Below are 23,695 nucleotides of genomic sequence, written 5' to 3'. Positions count from 1 at the left end.
GGAATTCAAGTCTCATCCATAGTAATAAATCGATGCACAAAATCAGTTTTATTATTGTTAAAATGCTCTGTTCAGAGATTTTCATGCGAATGCGTTTTTGATCTGCGTAGCACCCATCTTGTGCAAAGCTTTTTCATATGCAATTCATGCAAAATATATTCTACGCATTCTTTTGAAATGCCTATAGTCTCATCAATTTCACGCACTTTGACTCGCCATCATCCAATACCATATCGTGTACTTCATGGGTGTCAAACTCGCGGCCCGCGACAAATATTTTTGCGGCCCAGCCAAACGTTTGCCAATGAAAGTGATTATTACATATAGCCGTGTTGCATGCATTTCCTTTACATGCAGGCAAACCATTTCCCCCCACTATTTCTACCAACTGATTATATACCTACTATCACGTGCCAGTGCCATGCCCACGCCTAGTCATCAGTCTTGTTTGGTGTGTGTAACAAATATCAAGAATAGTGATCGGAGCTTGCTCCACCTTAGACATGAGTTGCCTCAGCTTGCACTACCTTAAGGGTCAGTTGCTGCAGTATCCAGGTATTTGCTTATGCTTGGAATCGCCAAACTTTATATAGTTTTTACTATATTTGGCATGAAACTCCTTGAGTTTCTTATTCGGCTAAGAAACGATATGGGATGTAATATCCCTTAACTTAAACAAGTTATATGTCGCCGAATTGAAGCCTTTGGCTCTTCATATGTCTAATAAGTTTTCTTTGTTTTCTTCAATTTTTTCAGTAAATATTGAATCAGTACCTAATCAAATGCAAATGGAGGTAATTGAGATCCAGTGCGATTCAGATTTGAAGGCAAAATTCAGTGAAGTTGGCGTCCCTGGATTTTACAAATATTTACCTGCCAGGTTTAAAAATACTCGAAAATTCGCATATGAAATTATATCCATGTTTGGAAGCACTTATCAGTGTGAGCAGTTATTTACAATTATGAAGGGAAATAAGTCTCCTGTCAGATCCAGAATTACTGACATTCACCTTGGATCAGTTTTGAAAATAATCACTGCTAACAAGATTTCCCCCGAAGTAGGAAAGATAGTAGCAGAGAAGAGATGTCAAGTGTCAGGGAGAAAACATTAATTTTTTCGTTATTCTTTTTTTATACTGTACTTTTCAAAATAAACCTGCGTTTTTATGAAAATTGAAGTTTTTGTTTTTTGCGGCCCACATAAACTTAAACTCATTTATTTGGCCCATGTTAGCCTTTGAGTTTGACATGCTTGGTGTACTTGATCAATGATTTCTGGTGTTTTTACAATTTTTGGACGTCCTTCACATGGAGCCAAGTTTAAACGTGGCTGGTACGGCCGCGTTTAAACTCGGCAGCCCATTTCTTAATTGTCGAAAATGAAGGAAAAGAGTGCCCATAAACTTTTATGAACTTCGAATGAATTTCTTTTGCCGTTAAACCTTCGTTTACAAAGAAACTGCACAATACTCAATTTTATCCATTTCAAGGGATACAGACATTGCTTTGGCTTCCAACAACTGTATAAAAAAAGCTACTCAATAGAATGACTTGCAATTTCACATGGATGCTTATGACAGATGTACCAACTTAGAAAAAAAAATCTTGCCAATAGTCTCGCCATTTATGGTTGAGGCCGAGAACTTTTCAGACCACCCACGTTAGTAGTAGTTCTAATTTCTGTTTAATGTATGTGTTAAAGAGTTATGCACAATTCATAACTAATTGCTGAATGCTTTTCCTTTATATACTTGTGTTTGATGCTTCACATATATATAAATAAATGTAAGATATTTTTAAATCAATTTCCCAGCATTATATCATCAGGGGCTGGATGTTAATATTCCATATGTCTGAAAGACAAGCAACATCAGGAGGTTTATTGGTGACAGGAAAAAAAGTAGCATTTGAAGAGTTGTAACTATCACATATAAAGTTTTGTGAATAGTTCGTGTGAAATCAATGGTGATAGCAAATGCTTTGCTATCCATATTATCTGACAGTTAGAAAAGGTCTAAAAAAGCCATTTCAACTGTGAACATTAAACATTTGCCAAGGAGATAATTTTGCAATTAGGAAGATTTAAATGGAAAAATTGAGGTTTAAAGAAACGAAATTGAAAAGTTCACAAATGGTTGGTGGTATTAGAGAAACAGTAGAGATAGCTAACTTGATAGAAGGGAAGAATATTTTGGTCAAAGAAGATAAAAATAGGTTGGTTTCTCTGTCATTATGATATCAGAGTTGGCATAGCTAACGAATACTAGATGGGGGGGGGGATTTATAATTGGGAAGGGATTGTGATGATTTAAGTAGCTGATAGTTAAATTTCTGTTGGAAAAAGTAGATGTGTGTGTCTGTGGCATTTACAGATTGAAAATGGACATTTGAAATCAGAACTGTGGTCATCCATATTTATTAAAGTGAATCTGGAGATTTCAGAGGTTTTTACATTTCATATTGTATACTACAGGGTGATTCCATAAGTCACATTTAAAATGTGAATAACTTTTTTCAGGTAGTCTAAGGTACATTTGGGAAATTAATCATGGAGAAGTTTACAACCTAACAACAAAACAAAATTGTTCAAGCTTGTGATTATCTGAGTAATTTCATGAAGATTTGAAATTAACTAACCATCATGTTTTCCAGATCTGGCTGCTCCTGACTTTTTCCTATTGGTTACCTGATAGAAAAGGTGTATGTGAATAAGTCCTAGACAGTCGAACAGCCAAAGGAGAACATTCATGCAGAAATTACGGTACTGCAGCCAGAAACATTAACAGCTGCCATGGAACATGCCGTAGAAAGGGCCTGTCTTTGTGAAGTAGAAAAAGGAAGGCATTTATGCGATGTGGTTTTTTACAACTAATAAAAAAACTCCAGCTTCTGTATTTCATTATAACAAAAAAACAAATAATAATAATAATAATAATAAATACAGTTACTTGTGGGCCACCATCTAGAAGAAATAGAGAATAGCAAATCGGTACTCTTGAGTCCAAACTTGAGTAACGATTGTACTTAAAAAGTACTTCAAGCCTTTACTAAGCAAGTAGGACATTACACTAGGCAGTGAAATTCATCTACTTGTCCAACTATTTTGTAAGCAAATTTAAAGTTTGGTCTACAGATAATTTTAAAGTTGCTAAATTTTATGCTTTCAAATATATTTGCAAATAAGAAGGAATATATTGGCTTTATTTGGCCATATTAATAATATTAAATGAAACAGACTAGTTTCACCACATATACTTGTGGCTTCTTCTGGGTTAGGATTAGGATGAACAAAAAATTACAATAAAAAGCTAACATAACATTACTAAAATCCAGAAACATCTACGAATCATTACATTAAGTTAAATGGAAAATGTGAAGCATGGAAACTGTCACGGGTCAGCTATTGTTCAGTGGCAGTGCATAATAGTTGGCTGAAAAGTTAGTGACGTGTGAAAAGTTCTAATGAGCAATTTCCAAATATCACATTGGATCATTCCTTGGTTTATATTGAGTGTGCCTTGTGAGCAGATAGCATAGATTCTTTTATGTTGCAGAAAGTGAAGTTGTCTTCTATGTAAAATATGGAGCTCTTATCCCATTCATAGTTATGTGTGTGGAAGAAATGGAAAGCTAGGTCTGAGCTGTCTTTTTCTTTTCTGTTGTTATTGATATCTCCAATATGCTCTTTTTGTCTGATTTCCAAACTTCTAGATGTCTGTCCTAGAAGTTTTGTGAGAAAGGCCACAAGGACATGGAATATTATAAATACAAGGATGTTTGTCAAAAGGACTCTTTCAAATTTAAAAAAGAATGAGGATATAATAATAAAAGCTGACAAAAGTAATTCAATAGTCATCATGAATACAACTGATTACATGTTTAAGATTTCTCTAGATGTTTTGATTTCAAAAAAAGCTGAAGGATGCTTCTCTCTTATGTGAAGGCCACAAGCCCATTCATATAGGTCGTTACCTACACTCATCCTCTTGCACCATATATCACAAAAACTAGGTATTATGCATATGCTCAAGAAAAGGATGATCTCTATTACAAGAAATGAAGACAAACTGAAGGGAAAATTACATTCTCTATTCCTCCTCCTCAACAAAATCTTGACATTCTCTACAGAACTTCTATTTCCCTCCCTTATACTTCAGAGATAGACTTTCTCTGAAGATCACTAGCTTTCTCAAATCTTGTGATATCTAGTAATGACTCATTTTGATTATACGAGGTTTATTACATTCACCTAAAGACCACAACCCTTTTAGTAAGCATCCTAGGGGTTTATAATATTCCATGTTCTTGTGGCCTTTGTAGGCAGACATCCAGAAGTTTGAAAATTAGATGAAAAGAGCATATTGGAGATGAGAGTAACAACAGAGAGGACGACTTGGGCTAGCTTTTCATTTCTCCTACACACACTCACACACATCATAGCATTGAATAGGAATATCATTGTAAGAGAAATCACTTACTAATGAGTGATTTCCAATGATATTTGGAAATCACTCATTAGATCTTTTTTCACATCACTGAACAGTAAATGACCTGTGCCAGCTTCCATGTGCCCCACATGTTTTCCATTTTAAATTATTGTAACAATTCTGAGATGTTTCTATTTTAGTAATGTTATGGTTCATGTTAGCCTTTTATTGTAATTTTTTTTCATCCTAATCCTAAGAACATAGAAAATAAATATCAAGAAGGTGGCAAGATATTCTGGGGTTGTTGAAGAAGCTCAGAAATGGAGGAAAGAGTGCTGTGAAAGGAATTAGAGATGATAAAGGTGACATGAAAACTGGAGAAAAAGATATCCTTGAAGTATGGAGTAATTACTTTGAAAAATTGTTAAATGAAACAAGATGGCAGCACAGTGGTAAAAAACACTGACCAGACATGCAGTCAGGCATACATAGCCATACTTGAAGTAGAAAAAGGCATCGAAGGCCTCAAATGTGGAAAAGCAGCAGGAATAGATGATATTCTACCAGAAATGCTCAAGTATGGAGGTATAAAAGTTTTACAGTTGACTGCACTGCATAGTTCAGCAGGCCTGGACAGAAGGACGAATTCCGGATGATTGGATTAGAGCTCTCATAGTAGTACCCATATATAAAAATCGAAATAAAACAATGCGGGAATTACAGAGGAATTTCTCTACTGGGTGTCCCTGGTAATTTACGCAAGTATACCTGAGAAACAATTGAGAAGGATTGTGGAAGAGAAGCTGGGTGAAGAACAAGCTGGATGCAGGCCAAATAGAGGCTGTCAGGATCAGATCTTCACTTTACGACAAATAGTTGAGAAAGCATGGGAATATAACAAAGATCTGTATTTAAGTTTTGTAGATCTCGAAAAGGCATATGACAAGGTGCCAAGAGAGAAACTATTCAATACATTATGTGGTGTCAGTGGGACATTATATCAAGCAATACTTAGTCTTTATATTGGTTGTCAGTCAGCAGTTAGAATTAAAGGAGGTAAAGATAGATGGTTTAATGTTAAATCTGGTGTCAGACAAGGATGTGTATTATCCCCATCTGCTATTCATTATCTATATGAATCATATTATGAAGGAAAGTGGTATTGAACCTGATATCAGAATTGGAGATGTTAATCTCAGCTCTTTGCTTTATGCTGATGATGTTATACTTCTAAATAAATCCGTTACAAGTCTGCAAGATTCCCTGACTAAATTGAATAACTGTTGTAATAGATATGGTATGAAGGTCAGCAATAACAAGGCAAAGACGAGGAAAATAGGCAGAAGCATTGAAAATATCAACTGCATTGTGAATGGAGAACCTATAGAACAAGTGAAACATTTCAGCTGCTTAAGCACAATTTTTAGTGAAGATAGTAAATTAAATATGGAAATAGACATCAGAATCAACAAAGCTAGTATGGTAGGAAGTCAGCTGAATAAATTTATATGGAATAAGAGAGAAATTAGTTGGAACACTAACTTAGCTGTATACATGGCAGTGTTCAAACAAATTTTAACTTACGGACCTGAGATCTCGGTCAGAAGCAAAACACTTGACCAAAGACTAGATACCATAGATATGAGAGTCCTGAGAAAGATTAGGGGCATGAACAGATGGCATCAATGGCAATATAATATTAAAAATGAGTATATTAGGAAAGACTTTACAAAACTTTACATTGTCAGCATCCAGGAATGCGTTAGCAGAGCTAATCTCAGGTGGTATGGTTACTTAAACAGAATGGGCGAGGAAAGATTTACAAAACAAGCGTTCTCTGCCAGATTGGCAGGAAAAAGACCCACAGGTTGACCTACATCTTGGTCATCCTGTGGGTCTTTTTCCTGCCAATCTTTTTCCTGCCAATATATGGTAAAAAGTGCCTTAGTAGATAGAAATATAATATCTGATAATGTTGGAGTTTTGACAGGTAACAAACTGATTTGGAGGAAAATTGTAGATAGGAAGTTAGTAATGATGTAAATTTTTCATCCAATACTATCACATCCTGTACATCCCTTGAGGGTACGTGGTTGGAATTTGATGATGATGATAATCCTAACCCAGAAGACACAAGTATATATAGCAAAACTAGTCTCATTTAATTGTATTAATACGGCCAAGTAAATCCAATATATTCCTTCCTATAATTTGATTGTATGGATCGAAAATCTACATATTCATCACATTTCCCAATATAACAGTGGAAAAAAAACCTAATTATCCTGAAGTTGTGGTAATAACTTTATATTGGTCCCACATGAGTGGTCACAAGACCTGTAACACAACAGTGCCATGTGTTGTGTTACACATGGCAATGTTACAAATGACAACGTTCAGTTGGATTGGTTGACACAATACCCAATCACTGCCTCTAGGTGCTATTGTCTCAGATCTCACCCTGCTTCGCCTTCTGAGTTTTTTAAAATTACTAGAACGTTAAGAATTTGACCCACTGCGCCATCTGTACATCCTTTCAAAGGGCTCCAAGGTGTATTTTGTATGCACACCGGGGCTGTTAACACGAATGTGATGCAATGTTTATGCGTTAAAAAAGTGTACTCTTCACAAAGCATTAGTATGTTTGTTTATGTTTAGAAATCAGGGAAACAATTAGGGGAGTATTTAATGGGAATAAATGCAAAAATATAATATTGGCAATATCACTGCTTGGTGGATGAGCATCGCATACCTAGCACAACCATGTACACTTTTATTTACATTAAACAATTTTCTGGGCATAAATAGTTTGCTTTCTTCACCAAATGACTTACATTATAAACATGCATTATCACATTTTCTATAACTAAAAATTTGAAAGAGAATTTTAGTAGAAATGTATTTAGTTAGATATTGTGTTTGGTGCTACAATAAAACTGCTCTGCGTGTATATGTATGCAGTAAAATGTCTTTTGGGAAGGGAGGTGTTTTTCATTATGTAGGGTCATTTTCATTCCAGTTGTTGCTTATTATACTAATTGTTATTATACTAAATATAGTACATAGGCTGTAAATGTTTCAGCCATATTTATTCCTACAACAAAGACTACTTGTTCTTGCATCTACAGTTTGTTTCTGTGGGATTTTTTTTTTTTTTTAACTTTATAGGAACATTTTCATTTCAGTCTTTGGAAAGAATACACATAAGGAGTAAAAATTCATAAATAAAGATAATTTATTTTAAGCTAATTATTATAAAAAAGTGGATTGTATCTGTTGATCTCCAACAAAATACTAGCATATGTTGTGGATATCTATTATTAATAAGATAGAAGAACTGCTGGGGGGGGGGGGGATGATGAAGGTAACATTTGCAAAAAAGCAGATAATTCTGATGATGATTGGAAATTATTTATGTATATATTACTGTGTCTGCGTGGTTAGCTTAGTGGCTATGCACTTCACAACCATATGCCTGTGGAAGGAGTGTCCTAGGTTTGATTCCCGTCGACGATGTGAGAAGCTCAAGGATCTTCCTCAGCCATAGCCAAGTTAGCTGGTCTTGGGCGTGGGCAGCAGGGTCCCCCCCCTCCCCCAGTTTATCTGGGGTTTTCATCCCGCAAGCAAGCAAACCAGCCCCATGAACACACAGGCTACAGTCATAGGATATCTCCAGGAATAAGGAGTAACCAACCTGTTTCGTAGGATTTCGGTTCCAAATGCCTACACGGTAAAAAGTGTAGGTCTACGTATGAGCGTAAATTAGGATTAGGATATGTTACCGTGTAAAAAAGTGTATACTGATCATTTGCGAATAAAAGAAAATTCTTAGAACACAAAGTGAAATATAAATGAAACAGAAATAAATATGCATAGCAATTACAACAAATTGTACAAGATGATTTGCTTCTTCATCAATCCACACGTATTCCGCCATGCCTGTATGAATCTGATCTTGTGATATTATGTGATAGTTATTTTTATTTCACAACCAAATCTCCTTCCCTCTTTGCATAAATTTAATTTTTTTCCCATCATAAATGCAAACATGCATGTCTAGAGTTTATAGGATCACATGTAATTTGCTCCACCTCAGCAACTTATTGAACACACAAATAACACAGTTGTAAATTTATTAATAATTAATTTGCCAGTAATGAAACTATTTCTATTCACACTTGTTCTTTCTTGCCCTCATATTTGTCATTCTCATGACTGATTAATGTTGATTGACATATTTCCACCTTTTAGTAATTCAAATATATCAGCCAAATATAGTATACTTCTTAATTATTGTCTTCTAATATCCTGAAACAAACACATCCCCCCCCCCTCCTTGCAGATTTAATTATAATCGAAGGACCAGTCTTATGCAACATTACAAGATGTATACTCTCGGCCTGCCCCATGGCCAAGTTGTCAGTGACAGTTTTCCTATGCACCAATGTGAACATATTAAAAAGCATTGAAATGCACTAAGTTGTCTTCTCCCCACTTGAGAATGGTGAGAAGGTCAGTGTTTTAGACATTGGTTATGGAAAAGGCTTGAAGCTTCAATCGAGTACTACAGAGTTTCTTGAATAAAGAAGGGAATTGGTGTGCACTATTGTTTGCAAACTGTGAATACGATTTTGAAGTTATAGATGATTGCTGTAAAGGAAGAACTATGGATAAGACTAGAGGCACGTTTTGTTCTCTATGGCACTACAGCATTACCAACTGGAAGAAGATAAATCAGTCTTCCCTTAGTTGGTTAAGAGATTTGATAGCCTTTAGCAAGGAATGTCTGATTTGACAGAAGCATATATTCATCCTTTATTTATTTTATAGAATGCACCATGTCAGATGCATTTGGGATAGCTAAGGTGGAGAGTAGTTAGGGAGAATGCCATTTGGGATTTGGTTAGGAATAAAATCAGGTTTTGATGCCTATAAAGTGATGGTGTATATCATTGTTTGTATTGATTCCTTGGATGTGCAAGCTTTTATTACATGAAATTCTGTGGCGTTTCGGCTTTTGAGTTTTTTTTATTTTTACGGAGGGGGGGGGGTTTAAAATCTGCAATGATGCTATCATTTGTATGGTTATCTTTCATGATGGATTGATGCAGGAAACTTAGAAGTGCATATATCTGAAGTGAAGGACTAATGTACACAACTCCCATGCAGGGAGTGTGCAGACTCCGAGTGTGACTGCGACTGTTCCCTTTCATGCTACTATACTTATACTTAATCTGAGCACAACCTGACAGAAAAAACTAGTAGTAAGATTAGTTACCTGTTGATCAGGAAGTTAACAGATGATCAGTGGCAACACACTGAATCCATTGATTCAGTATGTTGGTTCAGTGACAACATACTGAATCCAATGGCAACGTGTTTGTTGCCATTGGATTCAGTCCCATATACTAGTAGCCAGTATGCATAAACTGCTTTCCTTCTGTGTCCTTTACATGCAGGAGGTGCTGCCTCCTGAATTCGTTAATAACATTGAGAAGCATGCTCAGCAAGGCCACTTAGCTGCATTCCATGTTGGAAGAAACTAGGAGACAGAAACTAGAGATCTTACTCTGGAGACAAAACATGGCAGTAACCGCTTCATTCCTCCATAAGCATGGTGGTGGTGGTATTTTACTGGGGATGAAAGACATCTGCCATCTAGAAATCACTTAGAAATTGAAGACTTAGGAAGTTCACTGTTGTGTGCTTTTTTTTTGTACTGTTGTAAATTGTTGTAATATGGCTGTGGATTATTTTCTTTAATTGCGATTCCAAGTGGTATAACGTGTGATAGAATAAATACATTTTTTTTTTTTTTTTTTTTGTTATTGTTGTGTGTGTGGAGGGGAGGGAACAACTATTCATGTTTGATCTCATATGGATATTTCTGAATTAATGTACTAAATAGCTCAACGTCTTATCAATCTGCTATTTAAGATAATTGATTCAGAAACCATATGTTTTAATAACAAATCCTGAATACAAATCAAAAATATAAGATGGCAGTTTATTTCATATGCATTTTAATGTAAGTGCTTTATTAACTAAGACTGAACTCAAATCATGCACTTTGAAATAGCTGATATGCATGAATCTGTGCTTGAAGAAATGTACACTATGAAGTGACAGTATAGACCTCAAAAGGTTGTGATTTTTCATAACTTAAATTTGTAACCAATTCTTTGACTTGATGTGTCACTGTGTCTTTCTGATTTCTGACTGATAACTGCTATGTGAAGCAAATATTTAGATTCTGATTTGTTTAAGCAGTCTGTTAATCAAATAAAGTTTGATCAACTAGGATTATGACAGGCTCCTGGAAAATCTATCCATGTGCATGGAAAATTCTAAAGTCAATAAAGAACACTCCAAAAAAGAAAGACTCTCCATACAAAATTTGAATTAAAAAAAAACTAGAGAGAGAACTGAAAGCTAAACCAAACTCACAACTTGAATGTAAAATTATTTGAAAAGTATTAAGAAAAAAGATCCCTTTCATGTAACTGTGAAAAGACCAGTTTTCTGATTTGTTTAAGCAGTCTGTTAATCAAATAAAGTTTGATCAACTAGGATTATGACAGGCTCCTGGAAAATCTATCCATGTGCATGGAAAATTCTAAAGTCAATAAAGAACACTCCAAAAAAGAAAGACTCTCCATACAAAATTTGAATTAAAAAAAAAAAAGAGAGAGAACTGAAAGCTAAACCAAACTCACAACTTGAATGTAAAATTATTTGAAAAGTATTAAGAAAAAAGATCCCTTTCATATAACTGTGAAAAGACCAGTCCCAACAGCACTAGTAGTTCAAAATGGAAGAACACACACAAACAGAACAAAAATGGAAAAGATGGTCCAAGACTTCTAATGACCTTTTGCATCAAAATATCCTTTACCTGAACCAAAACTTGATAATATATACGATGTACTAGGAAGTGCTCCCAGATGAAGTAGAATATGAACTCAAAAATAAGAAACCAAATACAGCTCCCAGCATCGATTAGATGAAAACTGAAGATAATTCAACAAGGAGGACCAGAGGCTTATATAGCTTGAGCGAAAAATTTACTTGGCACCTAAAAAAAAGGAAAATTACATCAAAATGGAAGACATCAGATACGATTCTCTTGAAGAAAAGCAACATAGAAGACATCAAGAATTACTCTCCTCTATGTCTGCTATCACACACACACATATATAAATATATATAAGTTAATGATAAAAATTATATCAAACAGAATCAAAAACCTCCCTTCAAGAAAATAAGAGTAAAGAACAAGCAGGATTCAGAAAGAAAAAAAAAAGTTATTCTACAATAGATTGCATACAAGTAGTCACCCAACTTAGTGAACAATGCACAGAATACCAGATCCCTCTTTGCTTTCTATTTATCCACTTTAAAAACACCTTCGACACCATAGAACATAATGCTGTTTTACAAGCACTAGTAGAACAAGGCATTGATGCAGTCTATATCAATCTAATCAAATTAACACTGGTAGCTCTACACAAATAATCTTATTCAACTACCCTATAACTATTACCATAAACTGAGGTGTGCAACATAGTGATGTCATATCACCAAACATTTTTACGTGTACTCTGGAAAGCACGTTAAGGAAAATTGACTTAAAAGGTGGCATAAACATTGATGGAGAGCTGCTCCAAATATTAATGTTTGCAGACAATATAATACTCATAGCTCAAGACTTTCTGCAACTTGAAACAACACTTCAAGTGCATGATGTCTGTAATAAAACAGGACTAAAAATTCACTCTAACAGAATCAAATGGATGAGAAACAAATACTGCCAAACCCACACCATCCAACGAAACAATTTCACCATAGAAAGTGTAGAATCCTATATATGCCTTGATCAAACAATAAACATGGACAACAATATTTCCGAAGAAATATCAAAAAGAAAAAGAGCTGCATGGACCTTCAACTGTATCAAATCCATAATCACAGATCCTAAGTTAGATATTAAAATAAGAGCTAGCATGTTCAACAACTGTGTCCTCCCATCTTAAACCTATGCCTCCAAAACTTGGAGCACCACACAAAAAGAACTTAGTCTAAAAACCACCCAGCATGTCATGGAAAGAAGAACTTAGGGATAAGTAAAAAAGACCACATTACAAATTGAACTATCAGAAAATTAACCAGAGTGAAAGGAGTGAAAACCATATATGACAAGGCACAGTGGGCAGGTCATATTGCAAGACTCAATGACAACAGGTGGACCTATCATGTCACATACCAGTATCCAAGAGAGATAACTAACTAATAGATCTCTAGCTAGATGAGAAGAATCTTTAATCAGAGTGATAGTAAACAAGTGGAGAAGATCACCATTGCTGGAAACTTTGCAACCTGCATTCATGGAGACATCCAGAATGAAACGACAGGTCCATCAAGGTAACCAACTGCTCTCTTCAAATCACTGTTAGAAAACACCTCTGAAAATGATTAATTCTGTAACAGACTGAGGAAATGCAATTCAGCTCTTCTCTATAATTAAAATTTCATCCAGAATATAGCATAAAAAGAACTGAAGAGCATTAAATCCATTTTATTTGAATACAAACATCTAGAAAAGAGTTGGCAGATGATAGCCAGCTCTTCTCTAGATTCCAACTCTTCTCTTGAGATCGAGTCCTCATTGTATGGGGACTCAATCATTAGAGGTGTGATTACTAATAAAGTGCACAAAACATGCTTTCCCAGTGGAACAATGAAGGAAATAACTGATGCATTGAAGAAAAGGAAAGATCAGATGTCAAAATTAGTAGTAGTCATAGGCACAAATGATTTAGTTGGGGACAAAAAGAATGTTGATAGAGACTTAAGGAAGTTGTTGCAGTAGGTAAATAAGAATAGTGTTGTTGGGAAAGTCATAGGCGCGTTGCCCAGATATGACAACAGTGAACTGAGAAGAAGATTAGAGATAATGAATAGTAAGATGGCTGAGTTGTGTGAGGCAAAAGAGGTTCATTTGTAAATCTGAGGAGTTAATTTGAAGGAGAAGTTAGAACGGGTTAAAGCTGATGGACTACATTTGAAGGGAAGTTGGAATGGGTTAAAGTTGATTGCCTACATTTGAATAGGTTTGGTGTCGGGAATTTTGAAAGTCTGTTGTTTTCTGAGAAGGCACAGAGTCAATAAGTTAATGTATTAAATGATCAGAGTCTACTTGTGAAGCTGGACAGCACAAATAAACAGATTTTATGGCAGGAGGAAGATAAATAAGAGGTTGAAGATGTGGTTGCAGCAGCACAAGATGATGGAATGCATAAAGGTGAGGATGAGACATGTAGGAATGGAAATCAGAGTCAGGATCAGGGAAACAGGATTAAGCAGACTGAAGAGAGAGGTGTGGTATAACAGCTAGAAGAGAGAATGTTGGTGCTGGTAGAATGGCCTCAAATACACAGCGATTATGTTTATACACAAATGTAAGCAGTATTTGAAAAGAGAGCTAAGTTTGTGGCATTGATTAAGACGGTATGCCCAAAAGTAATTGGAATATATGAAACTTGGTTGTCTGAGGATGTGATGTCGGGAATAGAATTAGAAGGATATATAATTTTCTAGAAGGATAGAAATGTGAAAAGAGGAGGGGGAGTTGAATGATTACATTCCTCTGTAATCATTTAACTGCTGTTAATGATTACAGAGGAATTGTGTTTGGAAGTGAATGTGAAGTTGAAATAAACAGGTTAATATATTGATAGGATGCAGTTATAGGCCAGGAAATGTGGAGAATACTGATTGTGATATGTTTAGACAAATGAGTTGGGCATGTAAAAAGAAGGTGATCCTGATAGGAGACTTTAATTACAGGAATATAGAATGGAAGGAGGAGATACTTCATGAGAACAAAGAGAGCGAGTTTGTGGAATTTCTTAGAGATAAGTATCTTAAGCAGCATGTGATTGAAGCAACTAGAGGCTTTAATGTTTTGGATTTGGTGATAACTTCAGTAGTTGTTAATGAGGTGTTGACACTGCTGCCACTTGGCTAGAGTGATAATGAGATACTTGTTTGAGAAGTGATGAAACAAGAAAAGGTTACTGCCAAAAATGGATACATGTGGAAGTATGAAGCAGGTGATTATAGGAAACTCTGTAGTCAGTTAGCATCAGTATATTGGATAGATGAGCTGAGCAGAACAGATGTTGACAATGCATGGAAACTCACAAGGCAGTATCTGACAAAAGCAATATATAACTGCATACCAAGGGTTAAGCAGGTAAATCAGTGATTCTCAAAGTGGAAATCAAAGGAAAAACTACTTCATTGAAACAAAAGCATTTCATGAACCTATTTATTGACACAAAAACAATATGAAAACAAAAACATAAAATACACTCTGAAAATACAATAATAAAATAATAATCCACTGTATTGAATAAACTAGTTACGCTTACAGGAACATATCAACATTGCAAAATATACCAAGCAACTAAGTAAAACTAAACAATAACAATGAAATGATTTTCAATAGTTGCAAATAAAACTTTGATGTGTGTTGCTCTTTTGCCTTGTAGGTGTTGATAAATTCCATCCACATTTGCAATCATTTCTAATTTTTGTTGCTTTACCTTTCTGTTCCATAACTCTAGTTTTTTACAAAAAAGCATCAACTTTGTCACTGATCTCTAAGATATGTGTATTTTTTCCTTGGAGTTGCAGGTTTAATATATTGAATTTCTCGAATATGTCCACCAAGTAGCTCAATTTCATCACAAATAACTGGTTTCTAATTTTCTCTGCTGCTTCGTGATTTTCCTCTTCAAAGAAGATTGCTATTTCATCTCTTAATTTGTAAACATGTAAATATTTTCCCTGTGATAACCATCTTGTCTTGTAAAATAGTAACATTGGATGTTCCACTCCATGTCTTTGCAAAGTTCAGAAAACAGTCTTGATTTTAAGGGTCCCTTTTTTTATATAATTCACCAAGGTTATAACTGTTGTTAACACAATGTTTTTTAGACCAGGACTCATTTCCTTTGCAGCAAGAGCTTCTCTATGAATCATGCAATGTGTCCAAATACATTGTGAGAATTTTTCCCTCACAAAGGCTTGTAAACTTTTAAATTTTCCAGACATAACTCGAGCACCATCAGTGCAAATTCCAACACAAATTTTCCACTGTATGTATGTTTGCCTTTCATATAAAATTGTCCAATATTTTGAACAATTCAAGTGCTATGCCTCTTCTTTCTATTAGTTTACAAAACAGTAACTCTTCAACTGCTGATAATCCATCACAAAATTGAACATAAGTAATTAAATGACAATCCTTGTTGCTATCTGTTGCCTCGCGAAGCTGAATTGAGAATAATTGGTCACAAAGCTTTGACAAAAGTTGTCATTGCTGCATATGTTCACATATATCACCAATTCACCGAGCAACAGTATAATTTGATAGGGTATGCACTATAGTTGTTTAGTAAAACTTTCTCCAAGCATAGTTTCCACAGTATCAATCATGCCCTAGAATTAGGTCTTCTCCGATAGTGTGGGGCTTTTTGCACGTAGCTATTTTATATGCAGCTTTGTAGGAAGCTAGTAAAGCTTTTTCATTAGAGACAAAGCTTTTTTAATGCTAGATTTTTGCTTTTAAAAACATTTCAGTTTGGCAGCAAAGACCTGTCAAGGTTTGTTAACATAATACAGGGGTCGAAACGTCAAGTTATTATTTTATTATTAATCAGTAAAATAATCTTTTCACCACGTGTGTTTTGTGTCCCTAAATTCATAAATATGAATGTTGATCACCGTGTAAAAGAGTTATTAAAATATAAAACCACTCTAAATGCTATTTGACATATTACTGTGACATAGTATAGTTTATAAATTTGTCAGTTTAAGCAAAGTGAAAATTTTTAGTTGAGTTAAAAAATCAGAAGAGGAATTTTGATTTAACCCAGTTTTAATTACTTTAAAAAAAATAAATAAAATAAGATAGGTCCCATAAACTCAAAGAGCTATCATGCTCATTTAGAGCAGGTTTTTACAAACATTCATGCCCAAGGTGGAATTCGAACCCACAACCTATTGGTTGGAGAGTGTGTATGCTATCCACTTGGCCCACTAGTTCTGTGTCATATTTTGTCATAAATAGTTTCTTTGCATGTTTACCTTATTTATTGCATCTGTTGGGACAGTGCTGGTCATTACAAATTCCCGTTTTGTCAGTTTATTGCTGATTTTGTCATAATGGAATACAACCAAGGTAGGATATGCATGCATCAAATTATCTTTAGAGAGCACTCAGTCTTATTGTTAGGTAATCAGTATATCTCAACATGCCAATCCAGAATAGATTTGGCTGAGTGGTTAGCGTATCCAGTCTCCAACCAACAGGTCGCAGATTCGAATCCTGCCACAGCCAAGGATGTTTGTGATTGTCTTTAGGTAGTAGATGAATTTCATCATCACCCGGTGTGAGACCACCACCCTGCTTGTTGGTGACCTGAAATGGCTTGTAAAAATTCCGTGTTTGGTCTGTAAATCAGGTTGCCATGAACTATTTAAAACATAAATTTGCTGTTTGTTGTAGTTGGTGGATTGAGTGAGTGATGGAGACAGAGAGTTGTAGAGTAGATCCCCTTCCTCGATGAATCTTTGAACTCCCTGGAGGTGTCACATAATGATAATAACATACAGCATTAACAAAAGCCTATAAACTAACCAGATCTATGAATATGAACACTCAGGCTATTTGATGAGTGAGATATTTGCCTGACTGGTGATAATATTTTTCAAGCCCTGGTTATGACAACACTGATTTCTAGCATAAAAGATGTGCATGTCACATGGAAATGTGTTATTGCAGATAGCAGTATTTTCACACTGTTCAGGATAAAATAATGTACATTTGATTTGAAAATTATATACTAAAGTATGAAAAAAAAAAAAAGTGAAAAGTAAAAGTTTGAAAACAAGAACCAAATCTTTGGAGATGTCTGGCAAAATTTGAAGTAAACTTTGACCAGGGAAGCATGTGGTAAAGTTGTTTGCAAAATTAGAAAAATCCAAACTTTATGGCAGACTCTAGAAAATAAAGTTTACCCTGTAAAAGAAGACATCGTGTCAAAAGCTCCTTGTAAGTAAACAAACAGATGTCATGAGAGAATACAGAGAAAAATGTAAGAAAGCTAAGCTATGTTTAAAAGTGGCTAAACAAAATTCACGGATAGACCTTGGTCAAAAATATAGAAGATAAATATGAAGATGGCAAAATGTTCTAGTGATTATTGGGAAAAAAGCTTAGAAATTGAGAAAAGAGTACAGTAAAAGGAATCAGATATAATTAAGATTATATAAAAACTGACAATAGATTTTATGGCCATCTGGTGGAATTGCTTTGAAAGGGTTTTAAGGAGATAAGAAGTGACAGACAGTTGTAGAAAATATTCGAGAAGAATACAGTCAAGGATCACATCAGTGAGGTAGAAAAAAGCCATCACAAACCAGAAAAATAGAAATGACTGCAGTAGAAATTTGATGGAACAATGATAGAAAATATCCATCTGAGGAATGTAATCATGGGTATATTTCAGTATTGAAGGTAGAAAATACTATCAGAAAGCTGAAATGTTGGAAGACAGCACTGAAGTAGCTGTACTATGGATGGGCTAAGGATATTTTTTGCTATTTTTTTATCGTTTTGATAAATCTATTTTAACATGTACGTTTATTTAAAAATTTTCGATATTTTACTGGGCGGGGGGGAGACAAAATACTTTTTTGCACAAAGGTGCTTACTTATCAGACCTAAATACAAAAATCCAGATGTGGACGTATCAAAGCCTTATATATTATCAGCTGAAAGCAAGTCAGTCAAATTTTGTGTAGAGGTTGCAGAATTTTTTGTCCCTCAAAACAGAGAAATTGTCAGAACTGTTCTCATAGCCTTAGTTGTTTCAGCCATAAACATTCTGTTCATCTCTCCTTCCTTCCCCATTCTTTTGATTATGTTGTGATTTTCATTTTATTAGAAAATAAATTCATATTATTATTATTATTGTTCCGGGCAACTCCAAGGAGTTGACAGACTCATCGAGGGAGGCCCTAACATCATGTCAAGAACAACTATTCGACATTGACACAGTATCTATCATACCTTGCCTTGAACTCATTCACGGTCGTAGCACCCACAACAGACTCTGGAAGCTTATTCCACTCATTCACCGCTCTCCAAGTAAAAAACCTAGCTCTAACACCCTTGTCGACCACGCTCTTGCCCAGCTTCTATGCATGGCCCCCTAGTCCTCCCACCGCCAATCATATTTTCAAAAATATCTTCTGGATCAATCTTGTAGAAACCCTTCAGTAATTTGAATGTCTCAATCATATCACCCCTCCTTCGCCTATCATCCAATCTCTGCAACCCACAAATCTTCAACCTATTCTCATAAGGTTCATTCCACAGACCTTCTATCATCTTGGTCACTCGTCTCTGGATCCTCTCCACTTCCTCCCCATCATGAAGAAACCCTGGTGCCCATAACTGGGCACAGTAGTCCAGATGGGATCTTATCAAGGCTTGATACAGAGGAACAACAACTTGTTTGTCTCTGCATGTTAAAGTATTTTTCAGAAGCCAAGTGATTTGATGAGCTGATTTAGTCACTTTTGCAATGTGCCCCCTAAACTTCAATTCCCTATCCACCAACACTCCCAAATCCCTGGCCTCATCAATCTCCTGGAGTATGGTTACACCAATGCGATATACTGCTGCTATTCTTTTCACCCCAAAGTGCATAACCTTACACTTTGCCACATTAAATTGACATCCATTTTTCCTAGCCCAGTCTGCCAAACTATCTAAATCATCCTGTAACATTTTGACATCCTGTGCATTCTCAATTGCTCTACCCAACTTTGCATCATCAGCAAACAAGTGAAGACTTCCTCTCAAATCCTTTCCTATATCATTGATGAACAAATTGAAAAGTAGTGGTCCAAGAACAGAGGCCTGTGGCACACCACTAGTCACAAGCCGTCTTTTAGCCTCCACTCCTGCATAAACCACTCTCTGGTATCTCTCCTTCAACCACCCTCCTATCTATCTCCCATCTGCTCCAGTTTACTGATTAGGGTTCCATGTGGTATCCTGTCAAAGGCCTTGGCAAGGTCCAGTAGTATCACTGTAAACCCATTACCCCTATCCAGTTCAGCCGTCACTGTGTTATAGAACGTGATCAAGTTACTGAGGCATGATCTACCCTTCACAAAACCATGTTGTTCCCCCATACAGTATCCCATTTTTATCTATCCAATCCTGTATTCTTTTCTTGACTAATTTCTCTAAGACCTTGACAATGATTCCTGATATGCAAATCGGTCGGTAATATTGCTTCATATGGATAGTCATTATCCATCATACCCCAGAAGAGCAAATAAGCCTATTGTATTTTTATTAGCCAAACATTGAAACATGTAATAGGAAATTTTATTTTGTTAAGGTTCTGTTTTTTGCTGTTCACCTTTTCCTACTTTCATCAAAATATATATATATTTCGATGAAAGTATATATATATATATATATATATATATATATATATATATATATAAAGGTTTAATGACTATTACCGAGAGAAAAGATGACAAGATATATTTAAAAAGGATACTACTAGTTTACTAGTTTCGTTACATGAACATCCTCAGGTGTTACAATCAAAGAAGTATATAAAAAAAAAATTACAGAGACTTAAAATTGTGCTAACAGAACAAGTATAAAAAACAGTAGCATGTTTGAAAAAAATGCAAGTATGAGTTCCAAACAAACGAATACTACGCGCTGTCGCGAGTGCGCCAATACTGAACAGAAGCAATGTGTGCGTCAGAGAGATTGTAACTCAGGCTGTTGTTGATATGAGAGGAATCTAGAGAAATTTCCCTAGATTCAACAATCTTTCTTTCGAGTTCATCGTAGCACACATGGATGTTAGCAATTTGAGTCCAGTTTACAATGTGCTGGCGGCCTTCATCTGAGTTAGCTGAAAAGAGAACGTGGCTAGAGAGAGCGCTAGCTCTAGTCCTGTTATAGGAGATATCTCTACGGTGTTCATCCAAACATAGAAGGTTGATTTAGCAGTCTGTCCATAGTATGGCTTTCCGCAATCACACAAAATCTTGTATACTCCTGGAAACTAAGTAGGAAGATGTTTCTATTTATGTTTGCTAAGTAATGAACGAAGTTTCCAGGAGTATACAAGATTTTGTGTGATTGCGGAAAGCCATACTATGGACAGACTGCTAAATCAATCCTTCTACGTTTGGATGAACACCCGTAGAGATATCTCCTATAACAGGACTAGAGCTAGCGCTCTCTCTAGCCACGTTCTCTTTTCAGCTAACTCAGACGAAGGCCGCCAGCACATTGTAAACTGGACTCAAACTGCTAACATCCATGTGTGCTATGATGAACTCGAAAGAAAGATTGTTGAATCTAGGGAAATTTCTCTAGATTCCTCTCATATCAACAACAGCCTGAGTTACAATCTCTCTCTGACGCACACGTTGCTTCTGTTCAGTACTGGCGCACTTGCGACAGTGCGTAGTATTCGTTTGTTTGGAACTCATACTTGCATTTTTTTCAAACATGCTACTGTTTTTTATACTTGTTCTGTTAGCACAATTTTAAGTCTCTGTAATTTTTTTTATATACTTTGATTGTTGATACCTGAGGATGTTCATGTAACGAAACTAGTAGTATCATTTTTAAATATATCTTGTCATCTTTTCTCTCGGTAATAGTCATTAAACCTTTTTTTTTTATAATATTCCAACCGAGTAAAAATGAATTTTGAATATACATATATATATATATATATATATATAGAAGAAATGTTTAAGAGTTTTTAATTTTCTTTTTCATATGTACAGGGTAAAGTGCTAAGTAGTGTTGGTAATACAGCTCTGAAGATTACCATTGGAGTTGCCTGTGTTGCTGTGACCTTAGCTGCATTAGTTTACATAAAGAACAATTGGTTCAGCAAGTAATGATGTGTATCATACTCAAATATTAAAACTCCTCTCAGAATCATTATTTTTCTGAAGTTTCACGTCTGATCTTTGATTTAAGTTATTTTAACTTTTTAGTAAATTTTATTACATTATAAGTTTTTGAATAAATTTGTATCAGGTAAATAAATTATTTTTCTACAGGTGCAATGTATGAAACAGATTTTAAACAGTAAATTTTTTGTTAATTTATGCAGTTGAGAACTAAATGAAACAATGTTATATTTAGCAAAAAAGTGACTGAATTTTAATTATAATTTTTTTGAGAGAGTAGGGTGGGACTAACTTATTAAACTATGGATTATAGATATATAAGTTGGGTATTTTTCTCTTGAAAAAATAAAATGTTAAACAACATGCAGATTCATCATATAGAAACAATGTTTTCATTAAATAAGATCCGCTTGACTTTTGTCCCATGAAAATATGTTCCTTGTGTCAAATAAGAGTATATTCAAAACAGTTAATGTTTTTTCATACCTGTTTTAGTGTTATCCTGAAATATTTTAATATGATTATCTAGTGCCTTACTATCTTAGAAGCTGTGCTATATATATATATATATATATATATATATATGTGTGTGTGTGTGTGTGTGGAAAGACACTTGCAGCCAAATGTATATCATATTGCAGTAAGAAATGTTAAACAGCATGCAGATTCATCATGACATATGGAGAATAGGGGTATTTTTGCGTGGGCACTTAGTTAGCCCACCTTTAAAAAACAATCTGTGATTATGAAAGTATCTTAATATAATAACAGCTGTTGTGTATAAATTTCCATTTTCATACTTGATTTATTTAATGTGTCAGAATTGTATATTAAACAAACAAAAAAAAAAGTTAGTTGTCTTCTACTCATTTAGCAGCTGGTATTATTATTTACCATTTAATGCACTTATTTAAGTCCATTATTAAACAAACTGGAGAGAGAGAGGGGAAGTTCAATTCCATTTATGATAATGTTACAGCCAAACTAAAATACAGATAACCCTTGTATAGTAGTTGGGTTCCTAATAAAATCTTGTGTAGTGTGTTATGTGGGACTAAGATTCATTATTAAAAAAGGGGTTTACATTCCAAAAGCTAGCAAAAATAAAATAATTTTGTTTAATTACATTGCATCTAACAAGATCTTTTATTCAGTCCAAATACTGAGTACAGTCATACCCCGAGTTATGCGGTTTCATATATGTATATGTGCGTAAATGAAAATTTGTGAGCTAGCAAAGAAGTTTGATCTACAGGAATCCACAGTAAGAACAATCATAAAAGAAAGGTTTACAGATTTTAGAGGACATAGATTCTAACGAGAAACGAATTGTAGCCACAAGGTAAGGAATAAAAAATCATTGGCTTGCTATGAAGAAATTTTGTGTGACAAGAAAAAGACATTATGCCGTCAGACGAATCTATTAGATTTTATGAAACCATTGACATCGAAATAACTTTCTTTTTTTTATGTACGAAAAACTACAATTATGATTATATTAAAAAATATAGGTGTTTTTGTAAACCTTTGGTTCCAATTAACTAATATTTTGTATGTTTGTTTGCAAAATTATACCCGAGTTACGCGAATTCGACTTACGCGCCTTTTCTTGGTCCCACCTACCGCATAACTTTGGGATATGACTACTTCATTCCATTTTTTCAATCATTGGCACTTAGGGAAAAGATGTCATATTTGTGGAAATGGAAGTTTTAATTTTCAGTTCATTTTTCTTTATGGTGCAGATTGTTGCTTCATTTAAATTTAAACTTTTTGTGATGTATGATGCATTTTGCCCTTTTTTACAATGATTCAAAATTTCCATCTTTGATTCTAGAGAAATAGTTTATTTTGAGCAGTGCTTTTTTACTTTCATTAGGCTTAATTTATGCCTGGGATTTATTATTATTATTATGTGGCACCTCCAGGGAGTCCAAAGACTCATCGAGGGAGAGTGTGCCAACAGCATCGAACGATTGAATCCCATGCAACTACTAACCGTACTCAAACTTGCTTAACTTTTTGCATGAGCCATTAGTAGCAGAGGCTCTACCAATCAACCCACCTTTGCTGGTTTTAATCCACAACAAAGAAATTATTCCAGTATGATGCTTAAGAACTGAGTTTAGTAATACATACCTGGGGGAAAATGTATAAATGATTAAATACAAAAACCTTAAAAGTCACAAACCGCACACTTCTAAGTTACAATTTTTAATGCCATCAAA

General features: G+C 34.9%; 1 protein-coding gene across 3 annotated transcripts in view; it reads left to right on the top strand.

Annotated features, from left to right (window-relative positions):
- LOC150104537 (uncharacterized) overlaps window positions 1-22,498 on the top strand; it is a 195,127-nt gene extending 172,629 nt beyond the window's left edge. For 2 of the 3 annotated variants that reach the window (XM_090395743.1, XM_090395742.1), the window contains exon 6: window positions 21,336-22,498. In XM_090395743.1, coding sequence (XP_090251869.1) covers window positions 21,336-21,452 — 117 coding nt within the window. In that variant the 3' untranslated portion in view covers window positions 21,453-22,498. The remainder of the gene's footprint in view (window positions 1-21,335) is intronic. The other variant, XM_090395744.1, reaches the window with a different exon arrangement.
- The last annotated feature ends 1,197 nt before the right edge of the window (window positions 22,499-23,695 follow it).

The sequence above is a fragment of the Typopeltis vanoorti genome, chromosome 7 (assembly GCF_054136105.1).
Source record: "Typopeltis vanoorti isolate ZY-2024b chromosome 7, IOZ_Tvanoo_1.0, whole genome shotgun sequence".
Classification (NCBI taxonomy): domain Eukaryota; kingdom Metazoa; phylum Arthropoda; class Arachnida; order Uropygi; family Thelyphonidae; genus Typopeltis; species Typopeltis vanoorti.
Note: the sequence above shows the minus strand (reverse complement) of the source record. Positions and strands in the feature narration are given on the sequence as shown.